Here is a 27,676-nt window from a genome sequence, read left to right on the forward strand (position 1 = left end):
CTTGCTAGACAAGGCATTCTAATGACCAGGACAAAGGCCTGTCAATAACTGTCAGATAAGTGTACATTATTTGAGGCAAATGTTCATATGGGAAAATACGTTACTCATTGAGAGTAAAGAATTGCATGTAAACTAGGCAGGTCTGTCCTATAAAAAGCCCAGTGCAGAGCTTAGTGTAGACCAGAACTACTGTGATGTCATTGGCCTGGGGTATCTTCACTGTATTTTCCTGAGGCTCTCAAAGGCAAGAACGGAGATGTGAGTTATCCTATGGGATTCACTTTATATGTAAGACGTTTTTCTATCAAATGTTAAATTTTGCCTGTCAGTTAGTTCATCCACTGGTGTACTTATTGTTTCAAAATCCAAAGGATTTTTTTTTGGTTTTTGATAAAACAAGAATTCATGTATTTATTCAAATCTATTATCTTCTAGGGTGTTCGTGCCGCAGCCCAGGCAGGCAGTAAGAGTGAAGAGCTTGGTCCCTTGGCCTTATTTGCCTTCTTTGTGAATCGGTGCAAAGACAATCTCCATGTCGTGGTAGCTTTCAGTCCAATTGGAGATGCTTTTCGTAACCGACTCAGACAGTTCCCATCTCTTATCAACTGTTGTACTATTGACTGGTTCCAGGTTTGTAAGAGTATTTATACTGATGGCTCAGTAAATGTAATCCATAGCATATTCCTACCCACAAATTCCTATTATTACTTCCCTAACACTGGATAGTCACCTTGTTGTGATGAGTGGGCTTGTGCGTTCTAGTGACCTTATGAGCAAAGCCGTCGGGAGGCATATACTCCCAGTAGGGTCATCCATGGCAGCAAGGTTACAGGAAAGGAACAAGATGAAGAATGATCCAAGAAAGTCCTTAATGGCAGAACAGGTGGATGGTAACATGGCTGTAATAGATAAGAGGCCACCAATTGTCATGGTATCCATGCCATTGGATTAGAACCTTTTTCTTTGAAGATTGTTTGTTGATTGCTGTACACCAATTCACACAGACCAAAACCATATTATTATTTTTTCAAATACATTTATTAAACAATTATTGCCTCTCATAAAAAGTAATGGATTGTCTTGTCCAGTCAACTTTTAATCAGTTGCCAGATAACAAGACCGAAACTAAGACAAGTCAAACCCGCATTCTGGACTTTAGGAGAGCTGACTTCCAAAAAATGAAGGAAATACTGAGTGACATCCCATGGATGCCAATATTAAAAGACAAGGAAGTTGAGGATGGATGGGAGTTTTTCAAAAGTGAAATACTCAAGGCGCAAATGCAGACAGTGCCAACAAAGAAAAAAATAAGACAAGTGCAAAGAAGCCAGAATGGATGTCCAACTTCTAACTGGGCTAAGACTTAAAAGAGACATGCACAAGAAGTGGAAAGGGGGAGAAATCACCAAATAAGCGATAAGGCCTCTGCGAGGAGAAGATAGGGTGATGCCGACAGGGGATAGGGAAAAGGCAGAACTACTTAATGCCTTCTTTGCCTCAGTATTCTCACAAAAGGAAAGCCAGTCTCAACCTCAGCAGCATGGAGTGGATGAAGGATTAGGGGAAATCCAACCCCAAATAGGGAAACAAGTTATCCAGGAACACCTGGCCGCTCTAAACGAATTCAAGTCCCCAGGGCCAGATCAATTACATCCTTGAGTATTGAATGAACTAGCAGAAGTTATTTCAGAACCACTGGCAATAATTTTTGAGAGTTCTTGGAGAACGGGAGAAGTCCCAGCAGATTGGAGGACAGCAAATGTCCCTATCTTTAAGAAGGGAAAAAAAGACAACCCAAACAATTACCATCCAGAAAGTCTCAAATCAATTCCAGGCAAGATTCTGGAAAAGATAGTTAAGGAAGTGTTCTGCAAACACTTAGAAACAAATGCTGCCATCGCTAATAGTCAACACGGATTCATTAAAAACAAATCATGCCAGATTAATCTAATCTCTTTTTTTTATTTGAGTTACGAGCTGGGTAGATACGGGGAACACCGTGAATGTAGCGTATCTGGATTTCAGTAAGGCCTTTGACAAGGTCCCCCATGACTTTCTGACAAATAGGCTAGTCAAATGTGGGCTAGGCAAAACTATAGTTAGGTGGATCTGTAATTGGCTAAGCAAACAAACCCAAAGGGTGCTAACCAATGCGTCGTCTTCATCTTGGAAAGAGTGCCACAGGGTTCCGTCCTGGGCCCGGTTCTGTTTAACATCTTTATTAATGACTTAGATGAAGGACTAGAAGGCACGATCATCAAGTTTGCAGACGTCACCAAACTGGGCGGGATAGCTAATACTCCAGAAGTCAGGAGCAGAATCCAAAACGATCTTAACAGATTAGAGAGATGGGCCGAAACTAACAAAATGAAGTTCAACAGAGACAAATGCAAGATACTCCACTTAGGCATAAAAAATGAAATGCAAAGATACAGAATGGGGGACATCTGGCTCGACAACAGTAAGTGTGAAAAGGATCTTGGAGTCCTTGTGGACAACAAGCCTACAATGTGATGTGGCAGCTAAAAAAACCAATGGGATTTGGGCTTGCATAAATAGAAGTATAGTGTCTAGATCCAGGGAAGTCTTGCTACCCCTCTATTCTGCCTTGGTCAGATCACACCTGGAATACTGGCACCGCAATTGAAGGGAGAAGTTGACAAGCTGGAAAATGTCCAGAGGAGGGCGAATAAAATGATGAAGGGTCTGGAGAACAAATCCTATAAGGAGAGGCTTAAAGAACTGGGCATATTTAGCCTGCAGAAGAGAAGGCTGAGAGGAGACATGATAGCCATGTACAAATATGCTGCCCTGGAAACTAGGACGCGGAACAATGGCTTCAAAATGCAGGAAATGAGATTTCACCTGAACATCAGGAAGAACTTCCTCACCATGAGAGCTGTTTGGCACTGGAAATTTCTGCCCCGAAGTGTAGTGGAGGCTCGTTCTTTGGAGGCTTTTAAGCCGAGGCTGGATGGCCATCTGTCGGGGGTGCTTTGAATGTCATTTTCCTGCTTCTTGGCAGGGGGTTGGACTGGATGGCCTGTGTGGTCTCTTCCAACTCTATGATTCTATCATTCTAGGACGTGGAACTTTGTTATAAATCCTTCCTCCCACTCCTGAATTCTCTTGAAGCATGCTGATGTAGTAAATTCTATACATGTAATCTTGTTGAATGTAACTATGTATGGAATTTGCGTATATTTATAGATTGCTGTTTATTGTTACCTGATCTTTCATACTCTGAAATATTGTGAATATGATTCATGGCCCCCACATCCTGAAATGGAATCCAGACCAGGAACTTCGGCTAAAGACTACTGCTAAAGTTATGGGCAGTGTGATACTCTTCAAGATTTAGGATAAAGCAAATTAGTTTAAATGATGACTCAAATGTTATATTTATATTTATTAAAAACTTACATGGATGTACATAATAAAAAGTTACAATTATATAAAATTACTAGCTGTGCCCGGCCACGCGTTGCTGTGGCGTTGTCTGGTGGTGTTGGTGAGAAATTGTTGAGGTAGTGCTGGTATTGAATGTCTGTTGTATGGTTGTCTTTATGTTTAGTATGCATTTGGTTGTTTGTGTACTGTGAAAATGGTGAGGGTAGAGGGGGTGTATGTCCCTGTGTAGTATTGTATAGTATTTATACGTTGTCCATGCGTTGTGAATGCTTGGATTGTGTCCTGCAGCATAGTAGAAAGGGTTGGGCTGAATGGCCCTTAGGGGTCTCTACAAACTCTTGGATTCTATGCTTCTATCATCATCATCATCATCATCATCATCTTCAGCCGCCCTGAGTCCCCTCGGAAGCCGCCCTGAGTCCCCTCGGGGCGAAGGGCGGGGTAGAAATATTGGAAATAAATAAATATTATGTAGAGGCTGGATGGCCATCTGTCAGGAGTGCTTGGATTGTGTCCTCCTGCATGGTAGAAGGAAGTTGATCTGGATGATCCTTAGGGGTCACTCCAAACCTTAGGATTGTATGATGATTATGTTATTATTATTATTATTATTATTATTATTAGTAGTAGTAGTAGTAGTAGTAGTATTAGTATTGAGATGCTGGGTGGCCATCTGTTGGGAGTGCTTGGATTGTGTCCTGCATGGCAGAATTGGGTTGGACTGGATGGCCTTTAGGGGTGTCTCCTAACTGTCTGATGCAATGATTCGATGTGTATTATTATTGTGCAGATATTGGATGGCCATCTGTCAGGAGTAGTTGGATTGTGTCCTCCTGCATGATATAAGGAAGTTGAACTGGATGATCCTTAGTGTCCTGCTCACTTCAAAGGATCAGTCTGAACGCAGATCAGAGATGGCTGCTCTCAAATCCAATCTTTATTGAAGAACACATGACTTTGGAAAAGTCAGGAATGACCCAATGTTTACATACAACTATTTTTATAACTTTTGATGCTACGTAACACCACACGTAAATATCATCATCAAGTCCCACCCCCAATATCACATTACTACCATTTTCACACACTAGACCAATTATAATTGTTTATACTTTCGGCCCCAAGTTCCCAGGCATATTCTATCTTCTTCTGCCAGGTGCTCCTGGGATTGTTTATGTTATGACTCCCAGTTACAGGGCTGAATTACCAAAGCCCTGTAACTGGGTTCCATGACATGGTGCCCTCCTTTTCTTCGTCCTCCTCTTCGGTTCTTCTTTCATCACAAGCCTGAAACAAAACAATAATTCTATGTGTCCATTTTGTCCAAAGTACCCATGTATTTTTTCAGTAAGCTACGATGGAATACAGGGTGTATTTTCCCTAAGCTTTTTGGCAATGCCAACTGGAAAGTCACCTCGTTGATAACACCCTGTATTCTAAATGGTCCAATATATTTAGGGCCCAATTTTTTCGAAGGTAGCCCCAGTTTGATGTTTTGGGTACTTAGCCACACTAAATCTCCTTTCTCCAATTTATCACCTTCCACCCTCTTTCTGTCTGCGAATACTTTATACTTTTTATGTGCTTCTTTTAAGGATGCAGTCACTTGACTCCAGCATTCCATCATTTGCGCTTTCCATTTCCCTGCCTCTGTTCCCTCATTCTCTGTCCATCTCGGCAGCTGGGGCAGAGGCTGTAGTTCATACCCGTAAACTACTTCAAAGGGGGTTTTATTTGTTGCTGAATGTATAGTCGAATTAAAAGCTAGTTCTGCAAAAGCCAACCACCGAGACCAGTCATTTTGTCTCATGTTAGAGTACATTCGAAGGAACTGCCCAAGTGTCTGCTGAGTACGTTCTACCGCCCCATTTGTCATGGGGTGAAAAGCAGAACTTAAACTCCTTTCTGCTCCTAGCATTTCCAGGAATTTTTCCCAAAATTTTGCTGTGAATTGTACTCCTCTGTCACTGACCACTCTACTGGGACATCCATGCAGTTTGTAAATGTGGTTTATGTACAATTCAGCTAGTTTCTCGGCTGATGGTAGTTTCGTCAGTGCTATGAAGTGGGCCTGTTTAGAAAACAGGTCCAATACTGTCCAAATATAACGATGTCCTTTGCTAACCGGTAGTTCCCCCACAAAGTCCATAGCTACACATTCCCAAGGTCTGGTAGGTTCTGCTACTGTTTGTAATAATCCCATTGGCTTCCCTCCTCTCGATTTATTTCTGGCACAATCATCACATTGAACAACATAATTTTTTATGTCCTTCCTCATCCCTGGCCACCAGCAATGTTTTGCTATTGCTTTTGTTGTTTTTGTAATTCCTGTATGACCAGCGCTCTGGTTGTTGTGAAAACGATGCAAAATCTTGATCCTTAATGTTGCTGGGATATACAGTTTCTTGTTCACAAACCAAAATCCCCCCTTCTGCTCCCCCTGTTCTGCATTGGATGCGATCCACTGGTCTCCTCCATAAGACTGTTTCAGCTCGTTTCCCCAATTATCTTTTCCGTCGAGTTCAACCATAGCAGTGTTCTCCTTTTGGGTTTGTGCTCTTGTTCTGACAGCTAAACCCCATTGTTTGTCAGAGAATATTGTTCCCTCTTTTGCTGTGGGTATTCCTTCGTGTTGAGGCATGCGTGAAAGAGCATCTGCCAAGACATTCTGCTTCCCCTGGAAAAACTTTAATTGGAAATCGAACCTGCTGAAGTATTGTGCCCATCTAATCTGTTTGGGGGACAATTTTCGAGGGGACTTTAAATACTGGAGGTTCTTATGGTCAGACCAAATTTCAAATGGGATTCCGCTTCCTTCGAGAAAGTGTCGCCAGCATTCTAAGGCTTTTAATATGGCTAGTGCCTCTTTTTCCCATATCGGCCAACATTTTTCAGTTTCGCTGAACTTCCGGGACAAATATCCACAGGGTTTTAAGTTCCCATTTTGATCCTTTTGCAATAGTACTGCCCCATACGCACAGTCTGAAGCATCGCAATGGATTATGAAAGGGCTCCTGATATCGGGGTGTTTTAGAATGGGTCCTTCTGTGAAGCATTCTTTTAGGGTTTCAAATGCCTTTTGGCATTCTGGCGTCCAACTTAGTTTGGCGCCAGGAGCTTTTACTTTTGCTGTCTCTCCTTTCCCTTTTGTTTTTAAAAGTTCAGTAAGGGGTGCAGTTATTTGCGCGAAGCCTTTTATGAAGGATCTATAAAAATTTGCAAACCCCAGAAACGATTGCAATTGCCTCCTTGTTTGAGGCACTCCCCATTCTTTTACATCTGATACTTTAGCTGGATCCATAGCTAACCCTTCTGGAGATATCCGATACCCCAGAAAGTCAATTTGAGTTTTATTAAATTCACATTTGGACAGTTTTGCGTACAGCTTTGCTTCTCTTAGTCTCTGCAAAACTTCCCGGACCAATTTCACGTGCTTTTCCTTATCTTCAGTCACAATCAAGATATCATCAAGAAATATGAATACCCCTCTGTACAACAATGGGTGCAGTATTTCATTTATAAGCTGCATAAAGCACCCGCCTCCATTTTTTAAACCGAAAGGTAAAATTTTATATTCAAAATGGCCGAATGCGCAGGAAAATGCAGTTTTCCAAGTATCTTCCGGTTTGATCCTTAATTTATGATATGCTTCAATTAAATCAAGTTTAGTAAATATGCTCCCTTTTTTCAATACGGTAATTAAATCCTTTACTAAGGGCATAGGGTATTTATTGTCCTTAGTAATTGCATTCAAATTTCGATAATCAATGCACAATCTTAGGGAGTTGTCTTTCTTTCTCCTGAATAACACTGGGGCCCCGAGAGGAGAATTGGATGGCTTAATGAAGCCCCGCGCCAGGTTTTTATCAATGTATTTCCTCAATTCCTCCTTCTCCTGCACAGACATGGGATACACTTTTGGTTTTGGTAAGTTTGCTCCGGGGGTTATTTCAATTTCTACTTCTATATTCCTTTTGGGAGGTAATTTACTTGCCTCTTTCTGATTGAACACATCCACAAAGTCTCTGTATTCAGGTGGCAATAGCAGTGGGTCTATTTCACCTTCTTCATCTCCCTCGTCCTCCTCTTCTGCAATCTTGCTTATCTCCCATTGCGTCTGCTGTTCTTTAAATGCTAGGCTCTTTCCTCTCCAATCTACTTCGGGATTTGCCTGTTCGAGCCATGGTATCCCTAATATTACGTGGTATGTGGCAATAGGGGCTATCACAAAGGATATTCTTCCTTCCCATTTGCCTATTTTACATGGGACCTCCCGTATTTCCTTTGTAGATACTTCCCCAGTAGCAACTGATCCGTCTAGCTGCGAAAATGCAATTGGGGAGTCAAGCGCCATCTGCTGGCATTTCAACGCTCCTGCTAACTCTGGAGTTATAATATTCCTGGAACAACCACAATCCACAAATGCCTTGCAGGTTGCCCGATTCTCTAGCCCCGAGAGGCAGATTGGCACTACTATCATGCGTTTGTCCCGACTCACCAATTTTTCTGAAGATTCTGGGGCTTGCACCTCCTCCTCCGCACGCCTCCCGGTTGCTGGCTTGGGCTTTGAGGGTTTTGGCGGCTCCCCCTTCCGTGCCCAGCATTCTGCTGCTCGATGGCCCGTCTTCCCACATACAAAGCATCCCGGTTTAGGTTTGTTGTCGTCTCCTCTGGAGGGAATCCCCGGCCTCCCTCCAGGTCTTTCCTGCTTCCTCGTTTCTCCTCGACCTCTCGCCACCGGTCTTTGCTGGCCGCCGCTGCTCCTGAAGCGCTTTACTTGGGCCAGGGTGGATTCAACGCGCCCCGCTAGTTGAATCCATCCCTGGAGCGTTTCGGGGTCATCTCTGTGCGCTGCCCAGCTGAAAATCTCGGGGCGTAGTCCCTCTTTAAATAACTCCACTTTGGTCACTTCAGACCACTCTGGTACCCTTTCCGCGAGGTGTAGGAATTCCTCTGCGTACTCGGGCACTGTTTTGTCCCTCTGCTTTATTCCTTTCAGCTGGTCTCGAGCCCTCAATTGCTCTAGCCGGTCTCTGAATCGGTTTTCCAGTGCGGCGAGGAAGCGGGGCACTGACCTCAGGCATGGGTCGTGTCTGGCATGGAGTTGCACGTACCAGCTGGCTGCTCCTCGCTTTAGTGTGTTGCCGATGGCTCGAACTCTGCTTGCTTCGGAGGGGAATGTATGTGCATTATCTTCCATGTATCCTCTGATGCTAATTAGAAAAAAGTTCAGTTCATCTGATTCCCCTCCGTATTCCAGTTTGAGATCTTCTCTTCTTGGCATCCATTCCGCGGCCCGTTGATGCTGTCTGGGAGGCATGGGGAAGGGTTGCATCAGGTTTCCTCGGGCGGCTCCTTGGAACACGCCGCGCCCCACTCCGGTGGTCATTCTGCGCGGCTCCCGAAAGTCTGCCGCCGCTGTCGGCCCTTCCGCCCATCCGCATACTGGCCTCGCTGTAGCCCCCTCATCTCGCCTTTCCTCGTCGTACGGCACATCCTCCTCCTCTTCCTGGATCCCCCGCTCCTCTCCGCCTTCGTCTGCAAATCCACTGGACCCGATCCCTGGCCCCAGTGGCCTTTCCACCCCGACGCCCATTCGGGGGGTTGGGAGCTCTGTTGGAGATGGCGGCCTCAGAGTTCCCAGAGCTCGCTGGCGCTCCACTTCGCGCGCCATTCTGTCTCGGAACTCCAGCTCCTGCCAGTATTCCTCGTCTCCCTCGTCCCTTGCCGCCGCGGGACTCTGCGTTGAAGCTCGCTGTCCCCTCTGGCTCCAATCGCCTCCTTTGCTTGGCTCTCTCTCGGCGCCATATCGGATGTGCTCTTTTTGGAGATTCTCTTCCAATATTGGCACTATTCTCCCCACGGTATCCGACAGCCTGGATAAGTGAGTTTCCAGGATGGATAACCGCAGGGCCACGGTCTCCGGCATGCTTCCTCCAGATCCCCAACTGGTTTCTGCCGCCGCCGGAACGCCTCTTCCCCCTCTGGGAATCCTCTGGGTCACGCCGTCCGGCTTGGGGTACCCCGTAGAGGAAGCTATGGCTTGCAATGTCTCTTCTGCCAACGGCAGAGCTCCCAGCGGAGGCCCCTTTGCTCCGTCATGGCTTTGATCTCCTTCCCTGCTCATTATCACTTCACTGCAAATTTGCAGGAGGGTGAGAACTGCATTCCTGACTTAATTGTCCTGCTCACTTCAAAGGATCAGTCTGAACGCAGATCAGAGATGGCTGCTCTCAAATCCAATCTTTATTGAAGAACACATGACTTTGGAAAAGTCAGGAATGACCCAATGTTTACATACAACTATTTTTATAACTTTTGATGCTACGTAACACCACACGTAAATATCATCATCAAGTCCCACCCCCAATATCACATTACTACCATTTTCACACACTAGACCAATTATAATTGTTTATACTTTCGGCCCCAAGTTCCCAGGCATATTCTATCTTCTTCTGCCAGGTGCTCCTGGGATTGTTTATGTTATGACTCCCAGTTACAGGGCTGAATTACCAAAGCCCTGTAACTGGGTTCCATGACACCTTAGGGTATCTGCTAACCTTAGGATTGTATGATATTCTTATTCTTATAATTATTGAGAGGCTGGCTGGCCATCTGTTGGGAGTGCTTGGATTATATCGTCCAATGGCAGAGTTGGGTTGGACTGGATGGCCTTTAGGGGTCTTTCCTAACTGTCTGATTCTATGATTCGATTTGTATTGTTACTGTGCAGATCTTGGATGACCATCTGTCAGGAGTGCTTGGTTTGTGTTGTCCTGCATGGTAGAAGGAAGTTGAACTGGATGATCCTTAGGGGTGTCTCCTAACCTTATGATTGTATGATATTCTTCTTCTTCTTCCTCTTCCTCTTCCTCTTCCTCTTCCTCTTCTTCTTCTTCTTCTTCTTCTTCTTCTTCTTCTTCTTCTTCTTCTTCAGAGGCTGGCGTTCTTGGACTGTGTCCTCCATGGCAGAATTGGGTTGGACTGGATTACCGCAGTAATTATTTCATATTACAGTAGAATCTCACTTATCCAACATTCGCTTATCCAGTGTTCTGGATTATCCAACGCAGTCTGCCTTTTAGTAGTCAATGTTTTTGTAGTCAATTTTTTAAATTCATTGTGATATTTTGGTGCTAAATTTGTAAATACAGTAATTACAGCATAGTATTACTGAGCATTGAACTACTTTTTCTGTCAAATTTGTTGTATAACATGATGTTTGGTGCTTAATTTGTATAATCCTTACCTAATTTGATGTTTAATTGGCTTTTCCTGAATCCCTTCTTATTATCCAACATATTCACTCATCCAACGTTCTGCCAGCCTGTTTATGTTGGATAAGTGAGCATCTACTGTATATTTATAATCTTATATTATCTGCTTAGAACTGGATTATATGAGGCCCCTTCTACACAGCTGTATAAAATGCACACTGAAGTGAATTATCTGACAGTGTGGAGTCAAAATAATCCAGTTCAAAGCAGATAATGTAAGATTATAAATGGGTAATATAGCTGTGTGGAAGGGCCTTGAATCTACACTGCCATATAATCCAGTTAAAATCAGATAATCTGTATTTTATAGGCAGTGTGGAAGAGGCCTAAGTGAGGCCTAACTGTGCCTGTCCCCTGGGCTGAGTAGGTTGCTAGGAGACCAAGTGGGCAGAGCTTAGCCTTCTAACTGGCAGCAATTGGATAAAAACAATTATTCTTCTCCCTCTAATTAGGACTTTATTTTTCTTTTCTTTTTGTTGTATGAACGTAGAGGCATGGATGAGGGGTTGTGTTGCCAAGTGTAGTGTTTCTGGGATGTGTAGTTTTGTTGTTTTGTCCTAGGCCGAATTTTTTTTAATCCTTTTATATATATAGATAGACTACCTGTGCCCGGCCACGCATTGCTGTGGCGAAGTATGTTGGTATGGAAAATAAAGTATTGAGGAATTGGTGGTAGTTAAGGTAAAGGGTAAAGGTTTTCCCCTGACATTAAGTCCAGTCGTGTCTGATTCTGGGGGTTGGTGCTCATCTCGTTTAGATTTATTTGTACATAGCAACATAGCACACATGCACATGAGGTCCAAGTGTCTGGGCTTTGTTTCTGCATATTGGGCTGTTCCAAAGGGCGTGGGATATTAGAAGTATATTATTATTATTATTATTATTATTATTATTATTATTATTATTATATTGTATATTATTATTTATTACATGTACATAACAACAGAGCACACATGTACATGAGGTCCAAGTGTCTGGGCTTTCTTTGTACATATTGCGCTCTTCCCAAAAGCCTGGGGCATGAGGGGGATTTTCGTAGAATGTGCACAGTTCTGAGAAGTGCTGCCTTCCTTCTGCACCCTGTGGATTGATTGATGTTCTGTCCAAATTAAGGGTTTTCTTGTGCTTTTTGAGGTTTTTCGGAATCCCTCCAAGTGCATCAACCAAAATTGGGCCCACTATTGTTCTCTTTTGCCACAGTCATCCCATTTCCATGTGTAAGTCTTTGTATTTCATGACATTTTCCAACACTTTGGCCTCTAGTACAGTGTCTCCTGGCACTGCAATGTCTATAATAAAACCATATTATACCTGGTGTGTTATGCGGCCATACAGCCTGAAAAACTTACAGCAACACTTTAATTGAGAAGTTTGACCATTAGGGTAAACTGCTTGCCAGGCAGGACTCTGGTTGAGTTGCGGTCTAGATTTTGAGGTCAGCCGTGCCCAAAGGCAGAGGCCTTTCCTGCCTTTCAGGACTTCTGTGCCTGAGGCCAGTTATCGGCAGGTGGCTACCCTAGCCTAGTCTCTGGAGGGGGCAGGGCTAGGGTCATGGGGGCGGGGTTTATGCCTTTTCAGTTGGAGGGGCAAGGCTTGGGGCGATCCAGTGTTTTCAGAGGGGGGTGGACTAGAGTCCACGGGGCAGAGTTTGGTTTCGTGAGAGGGGCGAGGATCAGAGAGGAGCATGGGGCGGGGCGTAGGTGGGGCTTGAGGCCTTGGCGGCCTGGCTTGTTTACCTCACGGCTTCCCTCCCTGACTGGGCTCCTCGGCGTGGGCGGGGCTTGGGCCGTGGCAGGGCCTGAGCCTTGGCGGCCTGGCCCCCTCCTCCTCCTTGGCCAGTCCTCTCACTCGCGGTTCGCCTCTCTTCGCCTTAGAGGGCCGCCATTTCCCTCCGCTCGGCTTCGCTCACAGCCATGGTAGGTGAGGCATCTCGTTGGTTTCATCCAGAGAGAGCTAGATCATCCCCTCATACCTATGAAGCCGAGGGAAGCATCCTCCTCGTAGTTCCACCACAACAACCTCTAGGAGGATGCTCTCTCATGGCATGGGCCAACTGCGGCCCTCCTTCCCTCACGGCCGTTGGAGGGAGGGGTGTGGATTGTTCTGTGTGCGCGCGGGCTGGCCTCTTTGGCATGCGTAGATGGTGCGTTCCATTTTTGGGGTTTGTTTTGGCCCCATGGAGGTTGAGGATGTGTCATTTGTTTGTAAGAACGTAGAGACGTGGATGAGGGGTTGTGTTGTCAATTTTCTAGGTTGGGGGTGGCCTTTAGTTTTGTTGTTTTGCCCGGGGGAGCGACGCCATTCTCCTTTTATATATATAGATCTCAAAGTATATTTTCTAGCTTTTGTCTACACATTTTTTTTCAATAACTTCATTAAAATCAACTTGCTTAGCTGATTTTTGATGCACAAAATTGTCAGATGATTAATTTGCTCTTGACTAGTTGTGCTTATTTGCCATGTTTTCAATTAATTTGTCAGTCTGCTGAATGATCTTTCAACTGAAGAAACAGTAGCTATTACATACAAAATAGATTAATGGTGATCCTGTGCCGACAAATTTCAAAGACCCCATCCACTTGATAATTGCTTTCTATTGCATGCTACATCTTTAATTGTAGATGTTATTTGCAATTGTATTGCAATTGTATTGCAATTGTATTGCAATTGTATTGCAATTGTATTAAAATTTAAAAAAACAATTGACTTCCTTTTTGAATGTATGAAAACAGGAATGTGTTGTCCATTGGCATAAATAAGAGCATGAATGGTGATAAATCAAAGATGAAATAAAAAGTCAGTATGATGAGACGATAAAGTAATGTGTCTAATAAAATATATAATTTTAGTTGGATGGACAAAAAAAGTCAATATTTTATAAAGTTGCTTTTTGTCTTCTGTTCGTTTCACTTAGCTGGCTGATCCACCATGGTGGGCCCCCATAATCTTGGAATCTCAAGCTAGAGCCCTGTCAATCACCCCCATCCCTTGTGGGAGCCATGATATGAATTATACTATAGAAGTTGTCACTCATCATCACTGTTATCTTTTGTTATCAGAACTTCTCCCTGTGCTTTGCTCCCGGACCAAAAACACAATTTACCAAACACTTAAGGGATCAGATTGCTAAAACAGAGATTGAACATATAATAATTTTTGGCGATTTCAACGGAGTTTTGGACCCCAATCTAGATAAGACAAAAAAGGGGAGGAGATCCAGAAACCAAGACAGAGGAATTTTGCCCAAAAATATGATATTTATGAAAGACGAATTTAATTTACAAGATACCTGGCGACACCATAATCCAATAAAGAGAGACTATACATTTTATTCGAGTAGGCACCAATCCTGGTCACGCATCGATATGGTTTGGGCAACTAACTCAATTGTAAACAAAGTTACAGATATAAACATATTGGCCAGGGACAAATCAGACCATAGCCCAATTGGAATGATCCTAAATTATAAACCACCTACTTTCAAATGGAGATTGGACAATAACTTAATCAAAACAGAAGAAGACATAAACAGATATAAAGAACTGACCAACGAATTTTTCAAATTAAATACTCAGGAAGAGACCAAAATCCAAACAATCTGGGACACATATAAAGCTGTAATAAGAGGATACTTAATTCAACAAAAGGCTAGGAAAAACAAAAAAAGATTCCAGAGAATAAAGGAAATTGAAAAGGAGATCGATAAAAAAGAGAAACAGCTGAAAATGAACCCGAAGAATAAATCAACCCATGATCAATTGAAGGAATTGAAAAAAGAAAAAGGCCACATAGATCTGGAGGATACGGCTAGGAAATTAAAATTTATCAGGCAAGACAACTTCGAGAATGCCAATAAACCCGGAGTCTGGCTAGCCAGGAAAATAAGGAAAAAGAGACAACAACATCAAATAACGAAAATAAGAGGGAATAACAAAATCTGCATGAATGATGAGAATATTATTGAAGAATTTCATCAATTTTATGCTCAACTATACAAGGAGAAACAACTGGATTACTCTAAAATAGCCCAATACTTAGGTAAACAAAAATTGGAGAAAATTACCGACACACAACGGGAGCTACTAAACAAAGAAATCACAGACGAAGAAATAAGGAAAACAATAAAAATGCTGAAGGGGAACAAGGCGCCGGGACCGGATGGATTCACGGCAAGTTTCTATAAAACATTTCAAAACGAACTGATTACCCACTTCAAAACCGTAATGAATCAAAACCTACAGGGCCAAGAAATCCCAGAATCCTGGAAAACTGCGGACATAATCACAATTCCAAAAGAAAATTCGGACTTAACAGAAGTAAAAAACTATCGCCCAATTTCTCTTCTAAATTTGGACTATAAAATCTTCACGGGAATATTAGCAAATAGATTCAAAAATTTTTTGAATTTCTGGATCTCAGAGGATCAAACAGGATTTCTTCCCGGCAGGAAAATGGGAGAGAATGTAAGATGCATTCTAGACATTATCGAATATTATGACAAAAACCATCAAAAAGAACTAGCATTTTTATCAATTGACGCCGAAAAAGCATTCGACAATTTGAATTGGGATTCTTCAAAATACTTTTCAAAGAAATAGACATTGGATATCAATTTTTCAACGCGATCAATAAGATATATGAATCTCAGAGTGCAAGGTTAATAATCAATGGCCAAACCTCAAAGACAATCAAGATTGAGAAAGGATCCCGTCAGGGATGTCCCCTCTCGCCTCTTATCTTTATATTTGCACTAGAGGTACTCCTAAAAAACATCAATGAAGATAGAGAACTAAAAGGAGCAAGAATAAAGCAAAAAGATTACAAGCTGAGAGCATTCGCGGACGATGTTATATGTATTATCGAGGAACCCAAATAAACAAATGGATATTCAAATTGGAAGAATTTGGCGAATTAGCAGGCTTCCACCTTAACAAAAAGAAGACAAAAATACTAACAAAAAATATAACAAAAGTAAATCAAGAAAAATTACAAGAAAATGTAGGCATTGCGGTGACCCCCAAAATAAAATATCTGGGAATATGGATAACACACAAAAATGCACATCTATTAGAAAACAACTACTTCGAAAAATGGAAAGAGATAAGTAAAGATTTAAAAAAATGGGCTAACCTAAAAATCTCGCTGTTGGGGAGAATTGCATTAATTAAGATGAATATTCTTCCAAAATTGTTATACTTATTTCAAAATCTACCCATCATTCGGAATGCCAAGATATTCAGTACCTGGAATAAAGAAATCTCAAAATTCCTCTGGAAAGGGAAAAAAACCCAGGATTAAAAACTTAATTATGACAGACTCAAAATCCAGGGGGGGATTTGGCCTCCCCAATCTGAAATTATACTTTGAGGCATCTGCCCTGACATGGGCGATTGATTGGGCTCTTTTGAAAAATGATAAATTGCTAGACCTGGAAGGATTCGATCTACGCCGGAGCTGGCATGCTTATATGGGATATGATAAAAGATAAATTGAAAAAGGATTTGGAGATCACTTTGTGCGATCCTCGATTATAAAGATATGGGAGAAATACAAAACATATATGTATAGGAAAATACCGATGTGGATCTCTCCGCTAGAGGCCAACCAAAGAAAAATTCTGGGGTGGCAACGATGGCCAACATACCAAGAAATACTAATAAAAAGAGGGAACCATTTCCAAATGAAAGAACAAGAAGACCTAAAAAAGACGTACCCTAATATATCTTGGTTCCAATACATCCAAATAAAAGAACAATTTACGAAAGATAACAAAATCGGCTTCAATGAATCCGAAACGATCTGGGACAAACTACTCAGAAATGGAAGAAAAAGTATTACACTTCTATACAACAAATTGCTGGAATGGTCGACAGAGACCGAAACAGTTAAGGCATGTATGGTAAAATGGGCCAGGAATGTTGGAAGACAAATCAAATTTGAGGAGTGGGAACAAATTTGGAATGTCAAACTAAATTACACCTATGCGACAGACCTAAAAGAAAATTGGTTAAAAATCTTTCATAGGTGGTACATCACACCGAAAAAATTAGGCCTAATGTACCCAAACGTCCAAAACAAATGCTGGAAATGCAGAAGACAGGTGGGCTCCTTTTATCACGCATGGTGGTCATGCGAGGAAACCCAGAAGTTTTGGAAATTGATACACACAGAGACTCAAAAAATACTAAAAAAGAACTTTCCTTTAAAATCAGAATATTACCTCCTAGGACTAACCGACAGAGACACGAACTTTAATAGAAATGAAGACATTTTGTTTACATACATGAACTCAGCAGCAAGAATTTTATTTGCTAAATATTGGAAATTACAAACTATTCCAAGTATAGAAGAGTGGCTGGCAAAGATGGATGAAATACAGGATATGGATGTATTAACATTTTTGGTTAGACATCATAAAGGGAAACCAATGAAACGGACGGATTGGTCACTTTATAAAGAATACAAGCAACAAAGAATGAATACAAGCAACAAAGAATGAAGAATTAATTAACAAAGTAAGAAATTTTGATCGGCAAAAAAGTAACAAGTAACAAATCCATCCAGTAATACATGTAAAAGGGAATTAAGCAGCAAACCACAACGAAGTGACGAGGATGGAAGACTGACAAAAAACCCCTATTTCCCCCCCCCCTTTTTTTCCCCCTCTCTTTTCCCTCTCCCCTTTTAACCTATTGTGTATAAAAAACCCTCAATAAATTTTTTTTAAAAAAAGAACTTCTCCCTGTGCTTCTGTTCACACATGAATTCAAATGTATATCTATACATGTACATATACCTAATTAACACAAAATATTTGCAAAGGTGTGGTACTTGACTATGCACTATGTTGGGTTTCTTAAACTTTTGCACTTGTGGCCGCTTTTGGCCTGAGAAATTTTTACTGCAAATTTGTCAGTCATCACTTTCTCTAGAGATTACTGGACAGAAGCAATGGTAAAAGAAGGTCTGTAGGCTAAGCCATTATTAGAAATCCCAGACACCTGCCCAGTGCAAAATTGAAGTTGGAAGTAGAATGTGGAATATTTTGGAAAATGACATTGATAACCTTTTGGAAAACACCATTTGGAGATCATAACCTTTTTAGAAAAGCATGACATTTCAGAGGAGACCCAAAAAAGCCTTTAGAGTAGAATCTTCTCTTGTGGTATATAACCAGATATAATTATGCAAGGCAATGGTTTCAGTTGTTAGATTGAATAACTTGCTATCTCTGATCTGTTAAGAAAACAGAAATTTGCCAGTGCATAATAACAACGTTGCTTTCAAAGTGTTTTTCAGTGCCATATATATATGTGTGTGTGTGTGTGTGCAACATACACACACATGCACTCTCCCATAAAACAACTTGTTTTATATCATGTACTCAAGAGAAAAAACGAAGTAGACTTTGATACAAATAACATATTTGGTTTACTCACAACCTTCACGTGTTCAGCATACACAGGTACAAAACTTATCAGTCCAGTTTCAGATATGTTTGAGAGAATAGTCTGTGCCATCTGGCCATCTTTCTTATAACAAAAACAGGTCACATAGTCAAACGGAGAGAGAAAAGAGAACATGCGATCTGCAGCCTCTCTTATCACTTCACAGAAACCATCGAGTAAAGGAAGCTGCATACCAGAACATATATATATACAGGAAACAGTAAGCAATAGGATAATAGATAAACATATTACTAGAAAAAGCTTGAAGAAGGTTGTCATTTCCAACAGAATAGAGGATGTTATCTGATATCATCAAAAATATGCTGTTTGATAATAAGTCATTGCAAGTATAAATTTTTACATTTTAGCCATGGCCTGAAGATGCTCTTGAACGTGTGGCTATTAAGTTCTTGGAAAGACTTGAACTGACAGAACTTGAACGTCAAGAAGTTGTTCCTATCTGTAAACACTTCCACACATCCGTGTTGTCACTGTCAGCAAGGTATCTTTCCATATACATTTATAATGCTGGTTCATAGAAATAAGTAACACTACAAAGGAAGAATAAATTGTAATGCATTAAATTTCTGATTCATGACAACCTAAAACTCTACTTTTAAATGAAACTAACATCTTTCAGACAGATTATTATTATTATTAAATTATTCTCTGAAATGATGCAAGAGTATAATTTGAAGGCCATTTTAATTATCTCGTATTTATTCAGGATTTGCAGGGTGTACCTATTCATCCTTAGCTTGGGACAAAAATAAATGTTTACAGGAGAAAAATATATAAATGGTATCTTTTAAGTCATGGGAGAATCCGGATGGGTGAGATTATGAGGCATTTTGCACATTTTCAGGCTTTTTTTGCATTCTGATACTTTGTGAAACATTTATTCATAACAGAAACATTTTTCCACAGAAAACAGTGTATGTTGCAATGTTGTTTTTGTATCAAAAGAAAACCTCAGTGTGGTTTGCAAATACAATTTTTGCAAAAGAACTGTTTAAAAATTCCAAAACATCACTGTAATTTACCATTTTGACAGCTTGTCTAAAGAGCCTTTCTTGTCAAAGACAAGAAAAATTATCAATATTTTTCACTTCCCTAATATATATGCAGATATGCACAAACACCAATCATACTGGTACTTAAACAGGAAGTCCCCAAGTTACAAACAAGATAGGTTCTGAAGTTTTGTTCTTAAGTTGAATTTGTATGTAAATTAGAACAGGTACATTTTAAAGTGTAACACCACCTTACACACACACACACACACACACACAGAAGGGTTAACACCCCTGTGGCATTTGTTTTGCTATCTATGCTCCTGTTTAGAAGATGTCACCTCACTTTCTGTCCCTGTGATAATTGGATTTTGAAACATTTGGCGTTTTGTGGATGCAAGATTTGGTGGAAAAGCATCAGTGGATACACCTTTTCCCTATGATAACTTTTTAAGGGCTGAATTTTTCTTCCTATGGGTAGATTTTTCTCACTTCCTGTTGTCTCGTCCATGTTCTTAATTATGAGTCATTTGTAAGTCAGATGTTTGTCTCTCAGGGACTGCCTGTATGCTATTTGTATGCTATTTTCCATTGTGTGGCAAATAGCAGTCTTATCTGTTCAAAACATTGTTTTCCTCTCCCTTTATCAGCTTTATCCAGTTACTTTTACTTTTTAAAAATAGAAAATACGCATCAGCAAACTTGTTCAGATATCCTACATGATGTCTATTCTGAATAATTTAAAAACAATTTAGCTTTATTGAGTTGGGTTAAATCTAGGAGTTTGCAATAAAACAGAACAGTCAGAAATGTACAGAAATTTATATTAGCATATTTAATACAGAATTTAACATAGAAGCGCCAATGCTTCCTATCATCTTATTAGGTAGCTAGTATAGTATACAGAGATAAAATAGAATTAACTAAGAGCATTTCAGTGTTTTGGATGTTCAGCAGTAATCATTTATTATATTTTAACTCTGCCTGCAATTTCATACTTCTAGATTGTTTATTAAATTTTCTGTGTTGAATATATTCAGCTTTGTCTTCTGGGTTTTTTTAATCACACTCTTCTTTTTATTGTGATATTTTGAGTAAGAATATTTCCATAGCTTAATGTTATCTTGGTATTTTAATTTAAAATTAATCAGGACAGAAACTAGTCAACAGGTTCAAAGTCTTCCAAAAACATTAGCCAAAAATACAAAGCTAGTATCAAAAATACAAAAACCAAAAAACCCAAATCAAAAATAGCATCCAGAAGAAAACAAAGGTCCCTTCCAGAGTGAAAGACTGTTTTTTCATGCCACAGGTTTTTGGAGCAGTTGGGACGACATAACTATGTTACTCCTACGTCCTATCTTGAACTTATTGCTTCTTTTCAACAACTTTTAACTCAAAACCGAGATACTATCATGAAGGCAAAGAAACGCTATACTAATGGCTTAGACAAACTAGCTTTTGCTGAATCTCAGGTAAGTCAATTATAAAAACAGAATTTGTTAAAAACTAATGAATGCATTATGCTGTTCAGGGTTTTTGGAGTACAGTGTTCCTTCACTTATTGCGGGGGTTACGTTCCAGGACCACCCACAAAAAGTGAAAATCCACAAAGTAGGGACCCTGTATTTATGTTGTTTGCAACTAGCGTCTCTTTCCCCTCCTTGCCTTTCAAGCATGCGCATGCACACTCCCACCACTGCCGCTGCCTTGTGAGGTGAAAACAAAGCTGCTTCAGCCTCCTTTTCTCTCCCTTCCTTAGGCTTCTCCTTAGGAAGGAAGTAGAAAGAGGGATAAGGGATTTATAATATTATTTTAGGATTTATACTATTATTTTAGTGTTTATTAAAAACCCGTGAAACAGCGAGGGTGCAAAAAGTGAAACGCAAAGTAGCAATGGAACACTGTACTCCATTACATCTGATGTAGGAAATATCTATGTGGACATGTGTTATAGGCAAAATGTTGGTCAGAAATAATGAAAATGAAGAAATTACAAAAAGCTAAATATATTTTAATAATGGCCATTCACAATATATTGGTGTTCTGATTTTCACCTAGAATTGTTTCCATTCAGGCCTCACGTAGGTGAAAATCTGAATGAATTTTGATGAATGTTTAGCGAATTAATAAATGTGTTATGTTATATCTGGATGGGATATATGTACCTCGTAGTCTACATGCAACCTTTTGGCCAGTTTTCCTCACATATTTTTGCATTAAAATGTTTCCAAACAGCCCATAGGACCCTCCTGGAGCAATTTTTCCATGTATTCATGGATTTGATTACAAATGCTCTCTCTAGGAATCTTCAGGTTTCCCAGTGTGACTCAGTGGGCAACTTCCTCCTATAATTCTGGAAGACCTAGGGCCCTTCCAGACAGGCCCTATATCCCAAAATCTGATCCCAGGTTTTCTGTTTATCCTAGATTATCTGGCAATGCAGACTTATATAATCCAATTTAAAGTAGAAAACCTGGGATCAGATCCTGGGATGTAAGCCAGCCTAGCGCCGAGCGCCCCCCCTCGAAATTACGCCCCCCACCCCAAGCTTACCGGCAGCGGCGGCGGCAACCATTGGGTTGCTTGCCACGGAACAAGGAAGTATTTTGTATTCTCGCGAGATGTCGCGAGATTTCTGCGAGATGTCGTGAGATTTCTGCAAGATCTCGCGAGATCTCACAGAAATCTCACGAGAATACAAAATACTTCCTTGTTCCACGGCAAGCGACCCGATGGTCGCCGCCGCTGCCGCCGACCCCGCCCGCCCGCCTGCCGCCGCCACCACTTCGAGTGTGCCCAGAAAGTGCTGCTCCCAAAGCAGAGCTTCAGGGGCTTCAATGAAGAACTGGCCTGCCTGTCTGGAAAGGCCCCTAGAGATTTCTAGAGAGAACACCTCTCTAGGAACTTCTAGGTCCTCCAATGCAATTCTGTGGCCAGTGGAAGTTCATCTAGGATTTCCTGGAGAGGTGGTATCTCTGGTAAAAGAAAACCCCTAGCAATTTCTTTATTTGTGTTTTTTTTTCACTTGCAAGGTTATTCTGTGCCCCCAATCCCATCAAATATGGAAGGCTGAATGTAATGGTGCAAAGTTTTCATGAATATAATTAATTACAATGGGTTTGTAGTTTTGCATAATGCATGATTGACAGTCCACTTTGAAAGTATCTGGTCAGCTGTAAATCTTTCTTTTTACCATTGAAAACTTAATAACACTGAAAACATAATGATACATTTTCCTATTTTAATGTACTGTAACACGTTTTATATAACTGTTGTTGGTTTTAGGTTGGGGAAATGAAGAAAGAACTAGTTAATTTGCAGCCTAAATTGGAGCAAGCTAAAGTGGATAATGCAAATATGATGAAGGTAAAGTTCCTAATCCTAAACCTATGTGTAGCTGATGCAGTTCACTCAGTGGTGTATATCAGAAAAAGGCAGGTGTTGTTCTCTAGATGTTATGATGAGGTATTATGGGACCTGCAATCCAGCAATATATGGAGCGCCATAATTGCTCCCTCTTGATTTAAGAAAACTGGTGTTTTTAGCAATTGGCATCTCTTTAATGGCCAGTGGAGAAAATCCAGCCTGTTATATTTCAGGTAAATTTCATTTCCATTAACAGCTGAACTATTTGACAATGTACAAGTAACAGTGACCAATCATTCACTGCTAACCATACATATTACTTCAAAAGTTATCAATTACACTATCAGTTACAGTTTCGTCTTCAAAGAATTACACCTTTCCAAATTTGCCTCTGACTTTCAGGCATATCTCAATGGGCCTCCACCCCAGTCACCAGTTTTGTATTTAGGAGCATTCTGAGACTGCAGAAGTGAATGTACATGTATATACCTAACCCTGATTTAAATTAAAGTCAAATGTTATTTGTTCTATTATCACACGTTTTGCTGAATTTACTTTCTTTAGTGAAGAATTCAGGAATTTTTCCACCATCAAGGCTCAGAAATCTACACTATTTTCCCCTTCCCTCAATTGTATTGTGGTTGAGAGATAAAGAAAGGGAAATTACCCATCGAGTCCACATGTACCTTGTTTTAAGGCTTACTGCGCCTTTTCTACATGTATGAATTACATACAATAACTATGTACCCTACCAAGATTTCCAGTTCATTCTTGAATCCTTCCTCTCAAGTTACTGCTGGCTTTACCTCTCTTACCAACAATCCGACTGTCAGTTGTTTCCATCCCCTTCTTTATATTTATTATAATAGCAGACACACATTTTAAAGACTTTGCCCTCCAGTGCATCCACTTGGATGCTGTAGTTGATACAGTTCTGGTGAATGGAAACATAGTTCCTCCTTATCCAGTGTTGATGGATACTATTCAGTTTGTGCCTCCTGAGGATGTGGACAGCATCTTTGCAGAGATGAGAGCAACCACATGTGTTCTAGATCCTTTCCCTTTTTTTAAAAAAAATGTCATTGTTATTGTAAGGTTTGAAAGCAACTTCGATACAATTCTTATTACGACAAAAATCCTCTTTTCTAAATACAATAAAAACAATTGACAGTATATACAGACTATATGAAGGGGGAAAGGAGTGGGGTGGGGGGAGAGGAGGGATAAGTGAACCAGGGAAAGTGGGAATAGTTCAAGAGCCCACCAGAAACCACATGTTACAAGGGGAGGGGAAGGGGGAAAAGAAAAAGAAAAAAACACAAAAAACAGAACACACAACATAAATAGGGACATGTACATATACACAGTTGCTATAGTATTTTTAATACTTCCAGAGACTGTGACTGAGAGACCGTGACGTGGCTCAGTTTTATTTTTCCTTTTAATCCACATATTTTATACTTTGTAATTGTTTAGTTTATAATACAATTACTTTATAACTTCTCCCTGGTGATTTTCATTAATCAAACTTTATATAGGTATTTATTTTCTCTTTTTGTAAGTACTCTGTCAATGGTTTCTAATTTGTTGTGTTAAGTAATGTTCTGTCCTGAGCTATTTTTTGTGTAAGTAGATCCATGTTCATTATATCTAACACTTTACTGAACCATTTTTTCATGCTGGGTATTTCTTCAACTTTCCATTTCTGCGCTAATATTTATTTACAGTATTTATATTCCGCCCTTCTCACCCCGAAGGGGACTCAGGGCGGATCACATTATATACATATAGGGAAAACATTCAATGCCCATATACACATAGAACCTAGACAGAGACAGACGCAGAGGCAATTTAACCTTCTCCTGAGGGGATGTTCGATTCCGGCCACAGGGGGGAGCAGCTGCTTCATCATCCACTGTAACGGCACTTCCTCATTCCAACTTCGTAAATTAGTTAAATTTGCCTCCCCACTTTATAAGTGGTATCTTATTTTCTACTTGATAGATGCAACTATCTTTCAGTTTGGTAGGTCAGCAACGAGCAGGGGCTATTTTTTACTTTTTAATTGACGGGTGCTCACCCTGCCATGGGCTGGCCTCAAACTCATGACCTCATGGTCAAAGTGATTTATTGCAGCAGGCTGCTCACCAGCCTGCGCCACAGCCCAGCCCCAAGAATAATACTATTCTTGCTGCAGTAGTCAGGTAGAATATTATCTTATCGGTGTTTATATCAATGTGAGAATCAGTAATTTCTAATAAAAAACATTCTGGCTTGAATTCCAACTGTTTTTGCAAAATCTTTGTCATTTCTTTATATACCTCATTCCAAATTTTTAAAATCCTTTTACACTCCCACCACATATGGATGAAGGTGCCGCTGCTCTTCCCACAAGATCCTTGCCCTTCTTTGAACAGGTCAGTAGGGGACTGGTAGAATGGGTGAAGGGTGTTGTCAGTGCCTCCTGAAAACAAAGCAGAATTCCAACGTGTCTAAAGGAGGTAGTTGTGAGGCCTGTATTGAAAACGCCATCCCTGAACCCCTCTATAATAGATAATTATCAACTAGTATCCAACCTTTGGTTTGTGGGCAATGTACAACTCTAAGGATTTCTGGATAAAACTAATTATCTAGCTCCATTGTCTTAATTATGCTGTTTTAACATTTAAAACCTTGGACCCAATAACCTGTTCAAGACCAAATTCAAATTCTAAGTGGGGAACTTATGCCTCATAGAGAATGTAGTGACTGATCTTGTTTCACACCTAGTTTTGGGATGGAGACAGGTGGATGACCTATGCAGAGAAGTGTCTCTGTTGGTTCTACTAGACATCTCAGAAGCTTGCAGTGCCATTGACCATGGTATCCTTCTGGGCCACCTTGCTGAGATGGGACTTGGAGGCACTGTTTTACAGTAGTTCCATTTTTGCTTGCAGGAACAAACTCGGAAGTTGGCACTGTGGAATTCCTACTTGAGCCCCTGACAGTTGGTCTGTGTGATCCTTCAGGGCTCTGTTTTGCCCCCATGCTATTTAATGTATAGATTACACCACTAGAAGAAATAATTTAGAATTTTGGGATGCAGTGCCATCTATATGCAGATGACACTCAACTCTATTACCTCTTTTTAAAAGTAATTTTTATTCACAAAAAACCGTAATTTCATAACAATAACAGAGCAAATAAGTTTTTAGGGTTGTATATTTAAAAACCACATCTACATCCAGCCTACTGCTACTACAACTAAATATCTACTAGAAATAATAAAACATACACAAAAGTAAAACACAAAAATAAACAGAAACAAAGAAAAACAAAACTAGCAACACACGAAAAGACTAATCTCCGAACCGTTCACTGTTAGGAGACACTAAAAGCATTCTGAAGATTACGTGAGTACTGCCCTGGTCTGGACAATTTAAGTCTTAATTCATATTCTGGTGGATTGTCCTGTGTATCTTAGAACATGTTTTCATGCGACATGACCAACACTTCATTTCATTATACTTCTGTTCTATCCACAGGTAATTGAGAAAGAATCTGCAGAAGTTGCAGCAAAAAGCAGAACTGTAAAAGTAGATGAAGAGCTTGCAACAGAAAAAGCAGCAGAAGCCCAGGCACTAAAGAATGAATGTGAGAGTGACCTTGCAGAGGCAATTCCAGCATTAGAAGCAGCATTATCTGCACTTGACACTTTGAAGGCAAGTCAAATGTGTATAGAAATATGAATTACAATATGACTGAGAATAGCATTATTCTGATAATTTGATTGAAAGATAAGCTATATGCCTCAGTTATGCATTCTGAAGATCTACAATACAGTTCTTGACATCTCCAGCTAAGGATCAGGTAACAGGTATAAACAAAGATCTGCAACTCAGAACCTGAAAAAAAAATCACTGCCTTCCAGAATAAATATTACTGGGTTAGGTAACAAAAATATTTTGGAGTGGTATAAAGGCAGCTTCCTTTGTGCATCATATGTTCAGAAGGTGAGGAAAGAGATGATGATGCAGAGAAGCCGGGCATGAGAGGAGAAACATAATTTTAAGGAAGTAATGTATACAAAAATGATAATGTAAAGTGTAGTCAAAACAATTCACCACAAAAAGTGGGAACAATAGATTGGATCTTTATTTTGAATTGCTTGTCTCAACTAGACAAGAGAGAAATTAATATGATTTTCAGGTTTTGGCTTACATTTACTGATTCAGTTAGTCTACCTCAGTTGGAACTAGAAGTTGGATTTATGTTTAAGGGCCCTTCCACGCAGATATATAACCCATAATATCAAGGCAGATAATCCACAATATCTGCTTTGAATTGGATTATCCGAGTCCACATTGCAATATAATCCAGTTCAATGTGGATTTTATACAGCTGTGTGGAAGGGGCCTGTCAGGATCTAACCCTGATTTATATTAAAAGCAAATTTTATGCTTTAATTATCCCTGAAACTATAAACCAATGTTCAGTGAGAAAAATAAAATAGTTGTTTTATTTTGTAAATTAATTTTTAGAAACAGAGGCACATAGATACCTTAATTCAATGTTTTGCAAACTGTGCTCCTCTAGGTCTTTTGGACTTCAGCTCCCAGAAACCCCAGATATCTTATCAGCTGTTAGGAATTGTGGGAGCTGAAGTCCAAAACATCTGGAGAAGCACAGTTTGAGAACCACTTCCTTAATTTAATATCTCTATCATACTTTCCATAGCATGATACCATGCAGTCTTCACCCTCACCCTCTTTAGCCCATATTGATAGTATAGTGTGTAGGAGCATGTGTCTGGATTTCATTTTTTTTCCTGAGGCGAGGTCTTCTAGTTTGACATCTCTCTTGCTTCATATCTCTATAAAAACATAGTCTGGCCTCATTTGTAAAAAATCCTGTCTGGTCATATTTTCCTAGGCAAATTGTAATGGAAATTAATTGAAGCATTAATTTTTTTATACGGTATGTTCGAACTGCTATATATTGAGTTAACCTTTTTGTTTAATTCCCTTTAAGAAAAGGGTAGTAAAATATTAAGTAAATCAGATAATGGCTGATTACACTGCCATATAACCCAGTTTCTGAATCCAGATTCTCTTATTTGAATTGGATTATATGAGTCTACATTGCCATATAATCCAAAACTGATAATCTGAATTCA

General features: G+C 40.3%; 1 protein-coding gene across 4 annotated transcripts in view; it reads left to right on the forward strand.

Annotated features, from left to right (window-relative positions):
• The window catches only part of dnah12 (dynein axonemal heavy chain 12), a 179,347-nt gene that overhangs the window by 86,614 nt on the left and 65,057 nt on the right, over positions 1–27,676 (forward strand). For all 4 annotated transcript variants that reach the window (XM_062969868.1, XM_062969870.1, XM_062969869.1 and 1 more), the window contains 5 exons: positions 436–630; positions 18,508–18,641; positions 20,465–20,627; positions 22,441–22,521; positions 26,046–26,222. In XM_062969868.1, coding sequence (XP_062825938.1) covers positions 436–630; positions 18,508–18,641; positions 20,465–20,627; positions 22,441–22,521; positions 26,046–26,222 — 750 coding nt within the window. The remainder of the gene's footprint in view (positions 1–435; positions 631–18,507; positions 18,642–20,464; positions 20,628–22,440; positions 22,522–26,045; positions 26,223–27,676) is intronic.

This window comes from Anolis carolinensis, chromosome 2 (assembly GCF_035594765.1).
Source record: "Anolis carolinensis isolate JA03-04 chromosome 2, rAnoCar3.1.pri, whole genome shotgun sequence".
NCBI classification, from domain to species: Eukaryota; Metazoa; Chordata; class Lepidosauria; order Squamata; family Dactyloidae; genus Anolis; species Anolis carolinensis.